This window comes from Dipodomys ordii, unplaced genomic scaffold, assembly GCF_000151885.1.
Source record: "Dipodomys ordii isolate 6190 unplaced genomic scaffold, Dord_2.0 Scaffold147, whole genome shotgun sequence".
NCBI classification, from domain to species: Eukaryota; Metazoa; Chordata; class Mammalia; order Rodentia; family Heteromyidae; genus Dipodomys; species Dipodomys ordii.
In genome coordinates, this window is record NW_012267363.1 from 1,297,217 (window position 1) to 1,312,385 (window position 15,169).

A 15,169-nucleotide genomic window follows, 5' to 3' on the forward strand; every position below is an offset into this window, starting at 1 on the left:
CCCCGGGCCGACGCGGAAACGCCCGGCTTCCCCCGGCTGCCCGGCCCGGTCCGGGCCCCCTGCTCTTCCCCCTGGCTGGGTCCCCCTTGGGCGGGGCAGGGCCGGCCGGGGAGGGGGCGCGGGGCCTTTGTTAGGGAGCCAGGCCCCAGCCCCCGGGACAATAGAGACACCCTCCCGGACTCCTCTCCCCGGCCGGCCGGGAGTGTCGGCCGGCGAGGACCGAGAGGGGCCGGGACACGTCCCACTCTTTCCACTCTCTGAGGGTCGGGCTGTCCCGGCCCGGCGCCGGCCTCGAGCGGCTCGGCTCTCCTCCCCCCAGTCGGTATGATGCAGCAGCAGTGCCGCAGGGACGGGGGAAGAGCGGCGGCCCGGCCTCCTTCGCTGCCCAGTGCCCCTGGCTCGTTTGTCAGTCCCCACCCCACTGTAGGCCGGCAGCTCCCTAAACTCGTACCCACCGTTCAGAGGAAGCCCCGGACTGTGGGCGCTCTTTCTGCATTCCGTGGTGGGGGTTTGGGGGACTTTGGGGCTCTTGGAGAGACTTCCGGGCCGGCCCTGAGGGAGGGAGAGGGTTATGGAAGAGAACAGGTATGGGGAGCGCCCACTCCTCACGTGCTTCCCATGGGGCTCACCCCCGCCGCTGCGAGGGGTGATTGGAAATGCCCCCTTGGGCTGTAGGCTTCTGTGGGCTCTCTTCCTCTCTGGAGTGGGAGGCTGATTTCAAGGGAAGAGCGAGTGGGGTGAAGGTGGTAGGGTCCTAGGACCATTCCTACTTCTGGTAGCAGTACCCCCCCAAGTGGACATCCTGGCGGAAAGCAGAGGTGACTGAGGAGAGCCTTTAGGGAAGGGGGGGGTGTCTTCAGGAGTCTGTGCAGTTCTTTGCCACACCCTGTGGGTTTGCTTTGAGGCCTTGGAGTTCCTTCTCCTCCCCCTGCTGCATTGCACCATGGGTATCAGAGAGGGGTTTGAGTTTTGGGGACCTGGGGTGAGCTGCTGCCTCCTAGAGACCCAGACTCTGATTGGCAATAGAGTCCAGGTCCTGAGCACAGGCCTGGAAAGGACTAGGCCACCTCTGGGTTTCAGGCCCCTTAGGACTATGCAGACTTAGTGAGCCTGGGCCTTGGGGAGGGAGATAGCTTGATGCCAAGATTAGGCTCTGGGCAGCGAGGTGGGGAGGGGAGGTGGCAGTCTTCAGAGGTACCTTGGACTCACACCAACACCCCCGCCCCCATATGTGCAGCCGTGTTGCCGCCCGCTGTGCTATGAGCAGTCAGAGCGCCGTCTCCACAAGAGTTTACAAATGAAAATGGAGGAAATGTCTTTGTCTGGCCTGGATAACAGCAAACTAGAGGTGAGGGCTCCCCCACGTGTGCCTCTAGTTCTTTCTCTTGACGTCTCTACGTCGCTATATCTGGCAACTGAGCCAAAGAGGAATTTGGGTAGTCAGCCTTGTTCCTTAAACGGAATAGCCACTGAAGGTCCAAGGATCCAGGAAGAAAGAATTCCAAGACAAGATGGGGAAAATGGCAAAGAAAGCATGATGTTTGGCCAGGAGGTCTGTTGGTGAGAGTTGCTGTCAGTCCAGAGGGCTGTAACTCTCGTGACCGTGGATGTTCTCCTCTGGGGCCCAGGCCATCGCTCAGGAGATATACGCAGACCTGGTGGAGGATTCTTGTTTGGGATTCTGCTTTGAGGTTCACCGGGCTGTCAAGTGTGGCTACTTCTTCCTGGATGATACGGACCCTGAAAGCATGAAGGATTTTGGTGAGCTTCAGGTGGAAGGAAAGCGGTGTTGGCCCTGCCTGGGGAGCACTTACATAGAGATCTTCTCTGGAAACCATCCTAGATGCAGAGTCTGGAGCTCCTGTGAGCTTAGGCAGGGGGTTGACAAGGCTGTGAGACCAGATGTGGGAAGAAGAGGTGAGGGTTCCTTGCCTGCCCTGATCACCAGCCTCTCCTGTCCCCAGAGATCGTGGACCAGCCCGGATTAGACATCTTTGGACAGGTGTTCAACCAGTGGAAGAGCAAGGAGTGTGTCTGCCCCAATTGTAGCCGCAGCATCGCTGCCTCCCGCTTCGCTCCCCATCTGGAGAAGTGCCTGGGAATGGGTCGGAACAGCAGCCGAATCGCCAACCGCCGGTGAGGGACTCTTTCCTGGCAGTACCAAACCTACACATTTTGCAGTCTGTACCATGGAATAGTCCACTGGGGGCACTTGTAGGGTACAGAGGGGGGAGTTGTACTGGGCCCCAGATATTCCACTATGCCTCTGAAGTTGGGGGCAGACAGAGCTGGTAGTGTTGATTCTTTCTCTTTCCATCCATTGGCAGGATTGCCAATAGCAACAATATGAACAAGTCTGAGAGTGACCAAGAGGACAATGATGACATCAATGACAACGACTGGTCCTATGGCTCAGAGAAGAAAGGTGTTTTGGGATCTGGGGAACTTTGGGAAAGACACTGGGTTGAGGTGGGCAGGCAGGAACTGGGTATGCATTGGTCACATTGTTCCCAATAGCTGGGTGCTTGGAGGCTCTTGTCTAATCCTACCTACTCAGGAGGCTGAGATCTGAGGATCAAGGGTCAAAGCCGCCTGGGCAGGAAAGTGGGAGGCACTTTTATCTCCAGTTAACCACTAGAAAACTGAAAGTGGAGCTGTGGCTCATAGTAGTAAAGGACTAGCCCTGAGTAAAAAGCTTGGCGATAGTGCCTCGGTCCTGAGTTGAAGCCTCATAACCAACCAACCAAAAAAAAAAATACTTTTGGCTGGCACTAATGGGAGGAAAAATGTAGTTTTGTGCTTTTCTTTGAGTGTCCTTAGATTGAAGCCTTAAAAGTAACCCTGTTCTTTATCCTTTTGTCTCCCATAGCCAAGAAGAGAAAATCAGACAAGGTGAGAGCTGGGATGAGCATTCGGGAAGTTTGGGTGAAGGACAGATTACCCTCCCCTTTGGGCAGGGAGTCCTCGGGTGTCTTGACTCAAGTCTGAGGTCATGGAGTAGGGGTTCTGTGGGTGTGGGGATGAGAGCGTGTGGTGGGAAGGGGAGTTTCAGAGGCCTTGGGGGGATGTTGGGGAGGAAATGTAGGCAGACAGGCCTCTTACTGGGGAGGAAAAGGAGGAATTTGAGGATATTTCTTTGTCAAATCTTTTTTCCTTCCCTGGGTTCTCGGCTTCCCCTTATCGTTGCCCTTTCCCCAAAGCTATGGTATCTCCCATTCCAGAACCCCAATTCCCCTCGAAGATCCAAGTCTTTAAAACATAAAAATGGTAAGTGAGTCTGGAGCAACAAGGGTGCTGCTAGCTTGTCTTCAGGGGCTCTTGGGAGGGTGGGGGTAGGGGTGTGGGGAGGACAGCGGGAGCTGGGATGGGATGTAAGGGAGGGCCTGTGATCCTTCTGTCACCCCCACTTCCTCTCTGGTTATTTTCAGGGTTCTCTGTCTGTACCTCTGCATCAAACACCCTTCCCCTTCTTTTTTCTTCTTCAGGGGAGCTTAGCAATTCGGATCCTTTTAAGGTGAGTTAGAGGCTGCCCCTCTTAATGTCCATTCTCACTGGGAGGTGGCTGGGATTTGGACTCCTAAAGTCAGAATGCTGACAGCTAGAAACAGTACTTGGGCTCTCTGGGTCTCGTGTATTTGTATTGTTTCTGGATCCTGCATTCTCACTGGTATGCAGGTGGGTTGAAAGGACTCACTTGGAAAACGACTCTCATGGAAGCAGGGATGAGGGACTAATTTTCCACTTCCACCTTCACACCCCCTTTTTTGTCTGCCTGTTTTTTCCTTTCTGACCTGTACTTCTGGTTCTCTCACAGTATAGCAACTCATCTGGGATCAGCTATGAGACCCTGGGGCCAGAGGAGCTGCGTAGCCTGCTCACCACGGTGAGGAGCTAGGGCAGGGGTCCCTTGGAGTGGTCTGGAGTCACAGGCTCTAGAGAAGGCTAGGTGGGGGTGGCCCCATAGAGTTCTAGTCTCTGGAAATCGGTTTCCTGGCCTGTCTGTTGTGCCCTTCCCAGTGGGTGGGTGGTGGGGGAATATTTCTGCTTGTACAGTCTAGCCTTGGTATAGAAGGAAGACTAGTGTCTAGAGTAGGTTCCCCTCTGACAGTCTTTTCAGCTTATATTCCTCTTACAGCAATGTGGGGTGATTTCTGAACACACCAAGAAGATGTGCACAAGGTGAGCACAGAATCAAGAAAGGGCACTGGGGACCTTCCTGCACACGGGTTGGGAGTACCTCTGGATTTGAGCAATGAGGCTCTGCCCTTCCTTTCAGTCTTTGAAGGGGAAGACCTCTACCTTAATTGCTCAGGTCCTTCCCTACCTTACCCCAGGTGTAACAATTGTGTCCCCCCACCAGGTCCCTGCGCTGCCCTCAGCACACAGATGAACAGAGGCGAACCGTGCGGATTTATTTCCTTGGGCCCTCAGCGTAAGAACCCCATATGTGGTGGATTTTGATGTTTTAGAATGCTGATGGTATGGAATCCCTAAAGCTCTTCTTTGCCCCTCTCATTTCCAGAGTCCTTCCAGAGGTCGAAAGCTCTCTGGATAACGACAGCTTTGACATGACTGATAGCCAAGCCCTGATCAGCCGACTTCAGTGGGACGGCTCCTCTGATCTCTCACCCTCTGATTCAGGCTCTTCCAAGACGAGTGAGAATCAGGGATGGGGTCTAGGTATGTGTTGCAGTTGAATCCCAGGGGCTTTCCGTCCAAAGGCATGGGGGGCTCTACCCTACTCTCTTGCCACGCCCTACCCCATCTCTTGTGCCTCTTTCCTTTGTAGGTACCAACAGCTCCGAGTCACGGAAAACCAAGAAAAAGAAATCCCATCTGAGCCTGGTAGGGACTGCCTCCAACTTGGGCTCCAACAAGAAAAAGAAGCCAAAGCCACCGGCTCCTCCAACGCCCAGCATCTATGATGACATCAACTGACTTGGGTGCAAGGGATAGCCTTTGGCTGAGCAGAGCCCTCTCCCAACCCCCACCCAGGTGGCATAGCCTGGCATATGGACGGCTACTGGGGGTTTGGGCTTGGGAAGCTTGGTGAGCCAGGCAGGCAGAGGATCCAGTTATGCGCCCCTGGGGGGCGCAGGGTCCTCTGCAACGGAGCACGACCCCTCGGCATGCAGGACTCAGACCTGGACATTATGCCTTGGACATAAGTTTGGTGGGGAGGCAGTTTTCCTATTTATTCTGTGAGTTACTGGATGTCCAGCTAGGCCAGGGGCCTGACCTGGGCACTGTGCCAGGGCACTGCCTGCCTCCCACCCCAGGAACTGGACTAAGCCCTGCCGAGGGGCATTGTGGCTACCCTGGAGGCTGTGGGTTGGAAGCTGAGCCTGGAGGGGGCCTCCCCTGGCTGCCCTCAGCAATGTGAATGGGTCCGGTGCTTGGAGCTGAGGGGCGGGGCTGTGCATGTCCTGTCTGTGTGCAGTCCTCTCATGCCCCCAGTCCCAGGGGTTGGCAGGCACAGAGTGCTGTCTGCTGAGGTAGGCGTCCAGAACTGCCGCCGCCTTCCCTGCCCCTTAGAGGGGCAGCCCTTTCCCCTCAGTCCCAGGGACCTCCTTGGCAGCAGGAGCTGTCCTTTTGTTGTTGGGTGCCAGGAAAGGGCCTCCAGCCTCCACAGCTTCAAGGAATGGGGAGGGTAGGAAGAGGGAGCTGCAGATCAAAATGACTCCCCCCTCCCTGAACCAGGGCTGGCGAGGAGTGGGGCCCCAAGGTGAGAGGGAACGGTGCTGCTTTATTTGAAATGTTTTCTTACCTCATTCCCTGCCCCAGGAAGGGGCCCAGCCTCACCCTCCTGGGGTGGCCCCATATTCCTCCTGCCTGCCCTGCCCCACCGCCCTGCCCTGCTGGGGCAGCCCGAGTTCCCAGCTGCTGCTTGCCGCCCCTTCACCTTGACCAGCTTCAGTTCCTCTCAATGCTCCCACCTCCAAATCCCGCCCTGTTTCCTTCTCCTTCGCCGCTCTTAAGTTATTTATTCCTGTACTTGTGGTTTGGGGCTCTGAGGAAAATCCTAATCTTGTGCCTCTCCCCCTTTGCCAGGATGGGAAGAGAGGGTGGGTTCTGTGCCCTGGGTTGTCAGTGGAGGGGGAAGGGGTTCCAGTGCCCTGAGGGGCTGTCATGCCAGGGTACCCACCTGCCTGGCGTACATCCTGAAGAGATGTACTGGCCACCTCCACACAGGCAAGGTCACACCCACCCACTGCACCCCACCCCCAGCCAAGCTGGAGGGCTGAATGCAGTTGTAGTCAGGGCTGGAAACAGAGCTGACAGGGGTTGAAGTTGACCTTGAGCTGAGTTCTCTGGCACTTGCTGCCATGTCCCCTGTCCTCCACTCAGGAGGAGCCACTCCCACATTTGGGTAGCTAGTACCCAGGACTGGTTGGACTGATTTGGGTTAGGGACCCTAGAGGGTTAAGGGAACAACAGAGATAGGGCTCGCAGTACCCTGTCTGGAACCCCAGTCTCCCCTTGGGGTCATTCGGATTGTGGTTGATGCCTGGTTACAAATTGGTTTTTAACCCAAGCATTGTGATTATTTTTCAGAAAGCCAAACCAGTTTTGGCAAGAGTTAGAATAAATCCTGGGGCTTGGGCTCCTCAGTTCTTGGCCCTCCACAGCCTTCTCCCTCAAAGGGGAAGCCAGAGGGAGAGGAGGATATCAGCGAGCCTCCAGTGGGCTTCTGCACATGCTTGGAGTCTACTGAAGGGGAGGGGAGGGAGGCCAGGGGCCACTCTCCCTTCTGAGAGGCAGCTGCAGCTCAGGCCCTAACTCACCCTTTCTCTGGCCTCTCCCTTTTGACCTTCTGTATGGTGGAGGGAGAAAAGAGGAGTAGTTTGGGAACTGGTTTGTCATAAACTTCCCCCATTGTCCCTTGACCCACCCTCAGGGCAGAGCCCCCTGCCCAGGCTGGGTAAGAGATGGGCTTGGTCCAGCAGGGACCCTGAGGGACCCTTTCCTTCTGGGGAGAGTGCCCCCTCCCTACCGTGTAGTTGAACAGGGGCTAGGAGCTCCCCACTCCCTCTAACAGCAGGCTGTGTGGGTTTCAATTCCCATCCTCCCCACCCCAGCTAGGTGTCGTCCACCCTGTATCCTATCATGTGTCTGAGTGTGTGTGGGGGGGTCTGTACTAATTTCCATGGCCGGTGGCTTTTCCTTCCATGCATCACTCCCCCCCGCATGCCCAGGGGCCACCCGCCTGGCATTACCGCATGCTGGGGTCATTGGGGGAGGGGGGTGGGGCTCACGCTGTCCTGTGGTCTTGAGATTTTTATTTTTGCATATGTAATCCATCCTGTACAGGTAGCTAACTTTGTAAACGCTGTGTATTCCCTCTGCCCCCATGGCTGCTGGTGTAAATAAACTGCATCTCCCGTTGGTAGCCTGGCCTACCCACCCTCCTTGCCATGTTGCTGGGGGCAGAGCAAAGCCATTCTTGTAATGTCACAGGAGGCTTCACAGCCACAAAATGAAACTTTATTCAGTCACAGATGCTGACCCACCATCCATGAGCCCTAGAGGCAAGGGCCTAGAGCTGAGTGATCCATACCCAGAGCTCGTCCTTGGAGCTGGGCAGGGCAGGATGCTGGCTGAGGGCCAGCACTCTTGCAGCCTTAGGCCTAGGGTAGCAGCTGTGGCCTGGCCTCTCCCCATGCTAGGAGGTTGGCCTTGTGCCCCAACCCCTTTCTTGACTGAGCACTATAAAGGACTATTTAAAAAAAAAAAAAAAAAAGCAAAGTGCTTTGAGAGAACACCCTATTCCTGCTACAGGGTAAAGGGAAATGGCAATGGCTGGGTGTAAGAAAAACTGGCAGTCTTCATCCCTGCCTATGTGATTTCAGCCTCAAAAGAGGCATTTGGCTAAGGGGAGTGGAGATATTACAGAAATATGCTGGGGTCATGCTGGCTGCCCCGGCAGGTGGCCCTGGGTGCTAAGGGGCAGACATGCAGGATGCTGGGAAAGGGATTCCTCAGAGACCAGACTTCCCAGAGTTTAGCCATTGGCTCTGAAATGGACTCTAAAAGATGACATCCTTGTGTCTACCTGAGTTGTGCTTGCACAGAGGGGATGTCTGTACCCCTGTGAACATTAAAGGAGGCCCACCTGCCTCCTGTGTCCTATGGATGGGGTATCTACCACATCCTTCTCATCTCCCTCCCAGGCCTTTGGGCCCAGCTCTGGCCAGGAAAAGGGAGAGGCCATAAAGGAGGAAGACCATGCCTTTCATTTTCTCCTTATGTCCTTATCGTCCATACATCCTAAATACTAGGAAGCTGAAGAAGACAGTGACTCCCACCAGGGAGACGGTGGCAGGTGCTGTGAAGAACTGGCGATAATTGATACGGAAGTACCAGACCACACCCAGGAGCACCACAAACACACGCATCATAAGGCTGCCCACGTTGACACCAAGGCTGGATGGCTCAGTGGCCGAGGGGGCCAAGGAGGCTGAGGGGCCTGGAACAGCTGCTCCTGAGGGTGAGCGGTGACAGTGAATAACACAGTTGTCAGTAATGTTCAGGGACCGCAATGTGCGTGCTGGGTCCTGGAGCAGGCGGCCCTGGTAGATCAGTTTCATCTGGCTCTCTTGTCCAGGAAAGTATTTGCTGCAAGATCAAAAATGGGGGGAAAAAAATGAGGGACAGCAGGCCTGGACCAAGAAGACAAGACAGAGGGCACAAAGTGATGGATGGAATTATTAAAGAAGTCTCCCACCTCCCCTTGGTCAGGGCTGCCTTTACAATCCCCAAGCCTGCACCGGCCTGCAGAACTAAGTCCTACAGGCTTAGGGCACAAGTGTTCTGCTCTCCAACCCACTTACCTCTTCAGGGTGCCCACAGTGTCCTCTGGCCTGGCCACAGCAAGCTCCTCAGTATCATTGAGGAATTTGAGTCTCACGTTAATGAGGCTGGAGCTGGGGGGAAGGCAGGTGCTATCCTCTGCTCTTAGTGGGGCATCCGGACTGCTGCACTCCAGGATTCCTTGTCGTTTGGGCAGGCCTTGGATGTCAAGGAAATGCTCAAGGCTGGGCTCCATACCATCTCCAGCTCCTGGTTCCACGGTGGAGTCTCCCCCACCTTCTCCAGACTCTTCAGCCTTCTCATCATTACCCTCTGATGCATGGGGGAGTTCACTTGGCTCTGGGGTGCCTTGGCCTGCCACCAGCTGGTCCACATGCCCCAAGTGGAGGACAGACGTGTCACCTGCTGACACAATAGTGCCCAGGAACTGGCTGCTATTGCTGTCTGCTACGTAGGTAGAGAGCCACGCAAGGACCAAGGATAGAATCAGCACCACCACGCCTACAACCACCATCACCTCATTACCCACACCTTCAATGAGGGTGACATCAGAGAGCTCCATGGCCTGGCTGCTGACTGGGTCCACACTGCAGGAACAAAGGGGACAAGCATCAGCAGACCTGAGGGGTTACAACCGGTTTCTAGATTACTTAAGATTCTAATTGAGCCTGCTTAGAAAAAAAAAAATGGAGTTCCATGTCCTACTGAAGGGACATCAATGTCCCTAACTAAAGACCCCAACGTTAAGGACTTGCCCTTACCATCTGTCTCAAAACTGAAGTTTGGCAGACAGCAGGGACTCACACCTGTAATTGTAAATACTCAGGAGGTGGAGATAGATACAGAGGGGGCCCAGTCTAGGCAGAAAAATGCTGAGACCCTATCTAAAATTACCAGAAAAAAAGCTGGGCTGGAAGCCTGGGTCAAGTGGTAGAATGGCAACAGAGCAAGTACGAGTCCCTGAGTTCAAACTCTGATTGGGGGAAGGGACACCAAACCTTTCCAGTTCCATGTCTAAAATGTGCATAGAGGAGCACAGATGATTAGGAAAGTCTCATAGTCTTGGAACTGCTGTGTTTTGGCTGATAAGGAAAACATACGCTACTTTGTCTCCAGACTTTCTTTGGGATTTCTGATCCTGGTCAAGCATATATGACCCTTGAATCGTCTCCACAGCAGTTTCAGAAAGACCAAAAAGGCTGAATAGTTAAACTATTTAGTGTGTGTGTGTGTCACTTAAGCTACAGCTCCACTTCTGGCTTTTTGGTGGTTAATTGGAGAGTCTCATAGTTTCCTGTATGGGTTCGCTTCAACTGCAATCCTCATTCAACTGCAATCCTCATTCAACTGCAATCCTCAAATCGCAGTCTCCTGAGTAGCTAGGATTACAGGTGTGAGTCACTGGTACCCACTGACACATGCATTCTTAATTTCAAAAATAACTGTCATGGGGCTGGGGGTTTAGCTCAGCAGAAGGGTGCCCACCTGGCACATGCAAGGCCCTGGGTTCAGTCCTCAGCCCTGGAAAGAAAAAAAAAAAAAGCTTCAAAAAATAACTCAAAGCTGGGTGCCAGTGGCTCATGCCTGTAATCCTAGCTACTCAGGAGGCTGAAATCTGAGGATCACAGTTCAAAGCCAGCCAGGGCAAGAAAGTCTGTGAGACTCATCTGCAATTAACCACCAGAAACCGGAAGTGGTGTTATGGCTCAAGTGGTAGAGCGCTTTTCTTGAGCTGAAGAGCTGAGGGACAGTGCCCAGGCCCAGAGTTCAAGATCCATGACCGATTTAAAAAAAAAAAATGTGAAGGAGGTCTGGGTGCTCTCTCTGAGCTTTAGTGCTCAAAACTAATGCTCTACAACTTGAGGCACAGCTCCATTTCCATATTATTGTGATTAACTGGAGATGAGTCCCCTGGGCCTTCCTTCCTAGCTGGGATTACAGGGGTGAGCAACCACACCTGGCTTAAGCCTCCTTTGGAGTCACTATGTAGCCACCTCTGCCAGATTGAGTCATTTCGTTTTCTTTCATGGTGACATCTAAATTTAGGTGTCAAGAATCAAACAAAACTATCATTCACAGCGGAGTCAGATTACCCAAACATACAACTCTCTACACAGGCCACCAGCAGACACTATATGTGCCTGCTTTGAAACCCTTCTGGCAAGTCCTGGGGAGCCACATGGGACAAACATTAGAAACATTTTACCCTCTTGGTTTCCCCAGGTCTTACAACTGCCAGAAACCACTGTCCAAGTAAAGCCTATTTGGAAACAATTCTACATCAGCTCTCCCAATCCTCAACCCAATTTCTTTCCTGGTACTGTATGGTTTTCCCGCTGTATTTTCTCCTCCCATCCCCCCAGTCTTGGGGCTTTAACTCAGGGCCTGGGCTCTGTCCCTAAGCCACTCTGTGCTCAAGGCTAGTGTTCTACCACTTGAGCCACAGAGTCACTTCTGGCCTTTTCTGTTTATGTGGTACTGAGGAATCGAATCCAGGGCGTCACGCACGCTAGGCAAGTACTCTACCACTAAGCCACATTCCCAGCCCCTCTTGCTGTATTAGACAGAAAGGATCACTGCTTACTGCTTGTAGTACCTTACTTTTTCCCTTGGAGAGTCTACTTCTTTCCCAGATGTCCCTGGGCAAATCCATCTATGATTATAGTCATCAAACTATTCTCATGGCACTATAAAATGGTCATTATACTTATCTACCTGTCCCCATCTCTCTACTAGAAGCCTGGAACACAAGACTCATGTATTTCTCTTTGTACTGAGGTGCCCAGTAAATGCCATAATAGTTGCTCAAAGAGGATTTGTGGAATGTATCATCAGCAACTGAAGTTTCCACCTCCTTACTTAACAGACTGGCCTTGAAGTGAGGAAAATGTTATAATCCCGGCTTACTTCTTAGTAGTGACTTAAACTCCAATGACTTTCTTAGAGCCTCAGCTCTCTAAAGTAAAGTGGGATTAAAAATAGTACCTACCTCAAAAGGTTGTTTTGAAGATGACGTGAAATCATCGGAGCAAAAATATTAGCACAGTGCCTGGGCACATAGCAATTGTTGGATAAACAATGGGAGCAATTATGTATCGCTCCACAATTAACCTCGATGGTAAGGTTAATGTCATGAACCGTGATTTACAAGAAAAGGAAACTGTGGGAAAGAGACGAAACCACTGGCTCAGACACTGGGAATTGTGCATGGGGAGAGGAGGACAGGGCCTAAGGTCTCCGGTCTCCCGAGGCCCTGGCTTTCTCCCCACTCAGGCAGTGAGGGACCCTGACTGCGGTAAGGAGGGGGTCCCTAGCCCCGCTTTTGATGACGCGGAGGCTCCAGGTCTAGGCGGTCCTTATACCCCCGGCAATAGAAACGGAGACCCCACACACACAGCGAGCTGAAGGGCCGCTGAGCCCCAGCTGCCGTGCCCCCAAAGCCCAGCTCCCCACGCCCAGGATGGGTAGAGTCGAGTGAGGGTGGTCACAAACCATTTACACCCCTCAAACTTTGGGGCGGGGCTGGTGGTCTGGGGGCGGGGCCTGAGGACGCGGGGACTCATGGGAAATTCAAGGGAGATTAAACTGGTACTGTGCCTGGATAGGGAAGGAATTCCTCACCTGACAAGGCCAGGATAAATGTTTTGACGTCGCCAGGGCGGCTCCTAGATTCGTCTTTCTGTAGGGTCCGGGAAAGGGGATGGCAGTCCCCGATTCTATCGAGGGTCCGGTCTCTTCCGGCTTCTCCCGGAAGCTGTTGAACCAGAGACAGGAAGTCCCGCCTCAGCGCCGTACACTGATTACGCGAAGCTACGTAAAGCGGAATGACGTCAACGTATTCTTTAAATAAAAGGGACAGGTTTCTCAGCAGGAGGAAGGGCGGGGTTTTGTTGGCGGGATCCTGGCTTTCCTGGTGCTGGGCCACGCCTTGTGGGCGTGGCCATTGGGCAACTGGAGGCTAGAGGCGGGTCCAGAGAGGAGGAGTTACTTGGAAGAAGGGCGTGGTGTGGTGTGGGGAAGGCTTTCCGGGCTGTAGACGCCCAAACTGTGCAGGGTAAAGCTTATATTTTCCAGCCTGGGTCTTCTCGTCTTGCTCCTCTTCTCCTAGGTTTGAGGGATTCCTTGCTGCACTGCAATGCATACTCCAGGTTAGTGTTATCAGTAAAGTCTGGTTTGTTTGTTTTTTTGTCGGTCGTGGAGCCTGAACTCTGGGCCTGGGTGCTATCCCTCAGCTCTTCAGCTCAAGGCTAGTCCTCTATCACTTGAACCACAGCGCCACTTCCGGCTTTCTTTTTCTTTCTGCTTATGTGGTGCTGAGGAATTGAACCCAGGGCCTCAAGCATTCAAGGCAAGCGCTCTACCACTGAGCCACCTTCCCAGCCCTGCTATCCTCTTCTTGAGCAACTAGGATTACAGGTGTGCTCTGCTACACCCAGCAAGCAGTGCAGTTTTAGGATACAAACACCAAAAAAGAAAAAAAAACCTACAAGAACTTATCCATATTTTTGCAATTATTTTTCTAAAATAACATGCAGGAGTTTGGAGTTTTGTTGAACTACTGATTAAAGTATAAGTGATGCAGAAGGGAAAAACAGAAGCAAAGACCTTGGGAGTGATTAGCACCAAGTGAACAGTATTTAGCACTGAGATCAAGAAATAGTAAATTATCCTATCCTCTTCCCTTCAACTTCTTTTCTAGCTAGTGACTTCCAGAGCAGCTGATTTATTTGAGTGATTAATATAGATTAATTTAACCTGTTTTTGTACTTAAAAAAATGTTTATGGTGTCTACATGCCCAAGAAACACTCTAGCACTAAGCGGCATCCCAGCATGATTTTATTTGGTTTTAGATGATCTTTCTTCATTACCCAGGTTGGTTTCTAACTTCTAAGCTCAAATGATCTTCCCATCTCAGCTTCTGGTATAGTGTATACCACTAAGCTGTACAACACAGTATTTTTTTTTGTGCCATTCCTGGGGCTTGAATTTAGTGCCCATGCACTATCACTAAGTTGTTTTTTGTTTTGTTGCTCAAAGCTAACACTCTACCACTTGAGCCACAGCTCTGACTCTGCTTAAATATAGATAAGAATTTCAATGACCAGGCACTGGTGGCTCACATCTGTAATCTTAACTGCTCCAGAGGAGGCTGAGATCTGAGGATCATAGTTCAAAGCCAGCCCAGGCAGAAAGTCTTATCTCCAATTAACCCCCAGCAAATCAGAAGTGGAGCTGTGGCTCAAAGTGGTAGAATGCTAGCCTAGGGAAAGAACTCAGCGACAGCGCCCAGGCCCTGAGTTCAAGCCCCACAACCACCACCAACAACAACAACAAAAAGTCTCACTGAGATAAGAGTTTCCTTCCTGGGCTGGCTTTGAACTATGATTCTCAGATCTCAGCCTTCTGAGTAGCTAGGATATAGGCATGAGCCATTGGCACCCAGTGCAACATTGTTTCTTTGTCATTCATGGGGCTTGAACTCTGGGCCTGGGCACTGTCCCTCAGCTCTTCATCTCAAGGCTAGTGCTCTACCACTTGAGCCACAGTGCCACTTCCAGCTTTTTCTGCTTATGTGGTGCTGAGGAATCAAACCCAGGGCCTCATGCATGCGAGGTAAGCACTCTACCACTGCAACATAGTATTTTAATGGGTCTTCCCTTACTCATTTTTATGATGTTTATACAATGTTTGCTTTTCTGTAAGTTATTGAACTTGAATTTTTATATGATTATGTGCAATATGATGGCTGTATAATGGTGATTATCTAAATCCTAGATACTACCTTAACTAAATCTGTCTAGACAGGTGCCAGTAGTTCATGTCTATAATTTTAGCTCTTAGGAGGGTAAGATGTGAGGATCACAGTTTGAAGCCAGCCCAGGCAGAAAAATCCTCAAGACTCTTTATCTCCAATTAACCAGAAAAGAGCTGGAAGTGGAGCTGTGGTTCAAGTAGTGGAGCACCTGCTTATGAGTGAAAAAGTAGTAAGAGTAGAAGGCCCTGAATTCAAGCCCCAAAACTAGCACTTCTGGCTTTTTTAGTGCTTAATTGGAGATAAAGAGTCTCATGGACTTTCCTGCCCAGAGTTTAGAATTACAGTTCTCAAATCTCAGCCTCGAAAGTCGCTACGATTACAGCGTGAGCCACTGTCCCTACTTTCCTCCCTTGGAAAATTGGTTTCTATCATAAAATAATCATTCTAATCATGTATACCTTTTTTGAGTATTTAAATAGGTATCTTGAAGCAGAAAGGCTGGTTGACTGGGCTTTGCCTGTGAAGGGGTAGAAGTGTCCTGTGTTTTCCCCTGGAGTGAGGCTCCCACCTGGCCGGGGACTAGGGAGGATTTCCTTTTCTCT

The 15,169-nt window shown here is 52.0% G+C and overlaps 2 protein-coding genes across 7 annotated transcripts; one reads left to right on the forward strand and one right to left on the reverse strand.

Moving 5' to 3' along the window:
• Positions 1–988: 988 nt before the first annotated feature.
• Atxn7l3 (ataxin 7-like 3) lies at positions 989–7,741 on the forward strand. Of its 4 annotated transcripts, none has more exons than XM_013032021.1 (12): positions 989–1,348; positions 1,629–1,761; positions 1,965–2,136; positions 2,328–2,425; positions 2,870–2,892; positions 3,222–3,267; positions 3,486–3,514; positions 3,815–3,883; positions 4,136–4,179; positions 4,361–4,432; positions 4,523–4,680; positions 4,790–7,741. In XM_013032021.1, the coding sequence occupies exons 1-12, from the start codon at positions 1,298–1,300 to the stop codon at positions 4,936–4,938; spliced, it is 1,044 nt and encodes a 347-aa protein (XP_012887475.1). In that variant the 5' UTR covers positions 989–1,297; the 3' UTR covers positions 4,939–7,741. The 4 variants fall into 4 exon arrangements, with proteins under 4 accessions (XP_012887475.1, XP_012887474.1, XP_012887472.1 ...); XM_013032020.1 differs by having other exon boundaries at positions 1,213–1,348; positions 3,201–3,267; positions 4,790–7,390; XM_013032018.1 differs by having other exon boundaries at positions 1,243–1,348; positions 3,201–3,267; positions 3,429–3,514.
• A 102-nt stretch (positions 7,742–7,843) lies between these two features.
• Positions 7,844–12,546, reverse strand: Tmub2 (transmembrane and ubiquitin-like domain containing 2). 3 transcript variants are annotated; one of them, XM_013032024.1, is made up of 4 exons: positions 12,433–12,546; positions 10,297–10,332; positions 8,832–9,398; positions 7,844–8,616 (listed from the first exon to the last, which is right to left on the reverse strand). In XM_013032024.1, exons 3-4 carry the CDS (start codon positions 9,371–9,373, stop codon positions 8,253–8,255), a joined length of 906 nt encoding a protein of 301 aa, XP_012887478.1. In that variant the 5' UTR covers positions 9,374–9,398; positions 10,297–10,332; positions 12,433–12,546; the 3' UTR covers positions 7,844–8,252. The 3 variants fall into 3 exon arrangements, with proteins under 3 accessions (XP_012887478.1, XP_012887476.1, XP_012887477.1); XM_013032022.1 differs by lacking the exon at positions 10,297–10,332 and adding an exon at positions 11,801–11,971; XM_013032023.1 differs by lacking the exon at positions 10,297–10,332.
• Positions 12,547–15,169: the final 2,623 nt, after the last annotated feature.

What these genes read in the sequence shown, in the direction of transcription:
- Atxn7l3 (XM_013032018.1), top strand. Translation starts at nt 1,298, where the DNA reads ATGAAAATGGAGGAAATGTCTTTGTCTGGCCTGGATAACAGCAAACTA. An exon ending in AGAAGAGAAAATCAGACAAG is followed by an intron (nt 2,893 to 3,200) that starts GTGAGAGCTGGG and finishes CTTTCCCCAAAG; the next exon opens with CTATGGTATCTCCCATTCCA. An exon ending in ACCAAGAAGATGTGCACAAG is followed by an intron (nt 4,180 to 4,360) that starts GTGAGCACAGAA and finishes TCCCCCCACCAG; the next exon opens with GTCCCTGCGCTGCCCTCAGC.
- Tmub2 (XM_013032022.1), bottom strand. Translation starts at nt 11,835, where the DNA reads ATGATTTCACGTCATCTTCAAAACAACCTTTTGAG. An exon ending in CTTCAAAACAACCTTTTGAG is followed by an intron (nt 9,399 to 11,800) that starts GTAGGTACTATT and finishes TTGTTCCTGCAG; the next exon opens with TGTGGACCCAGTCAGCAGCC. An exon ending in ACTGTGGGCACCCTGAAGAG is followed by an intron (nt 8,617 to 8,831) that starts GTAAGTGGGTTG and finishes TTGATCTTGCAG; the next exon opens with CAAATACTTTCCTGGACAAG.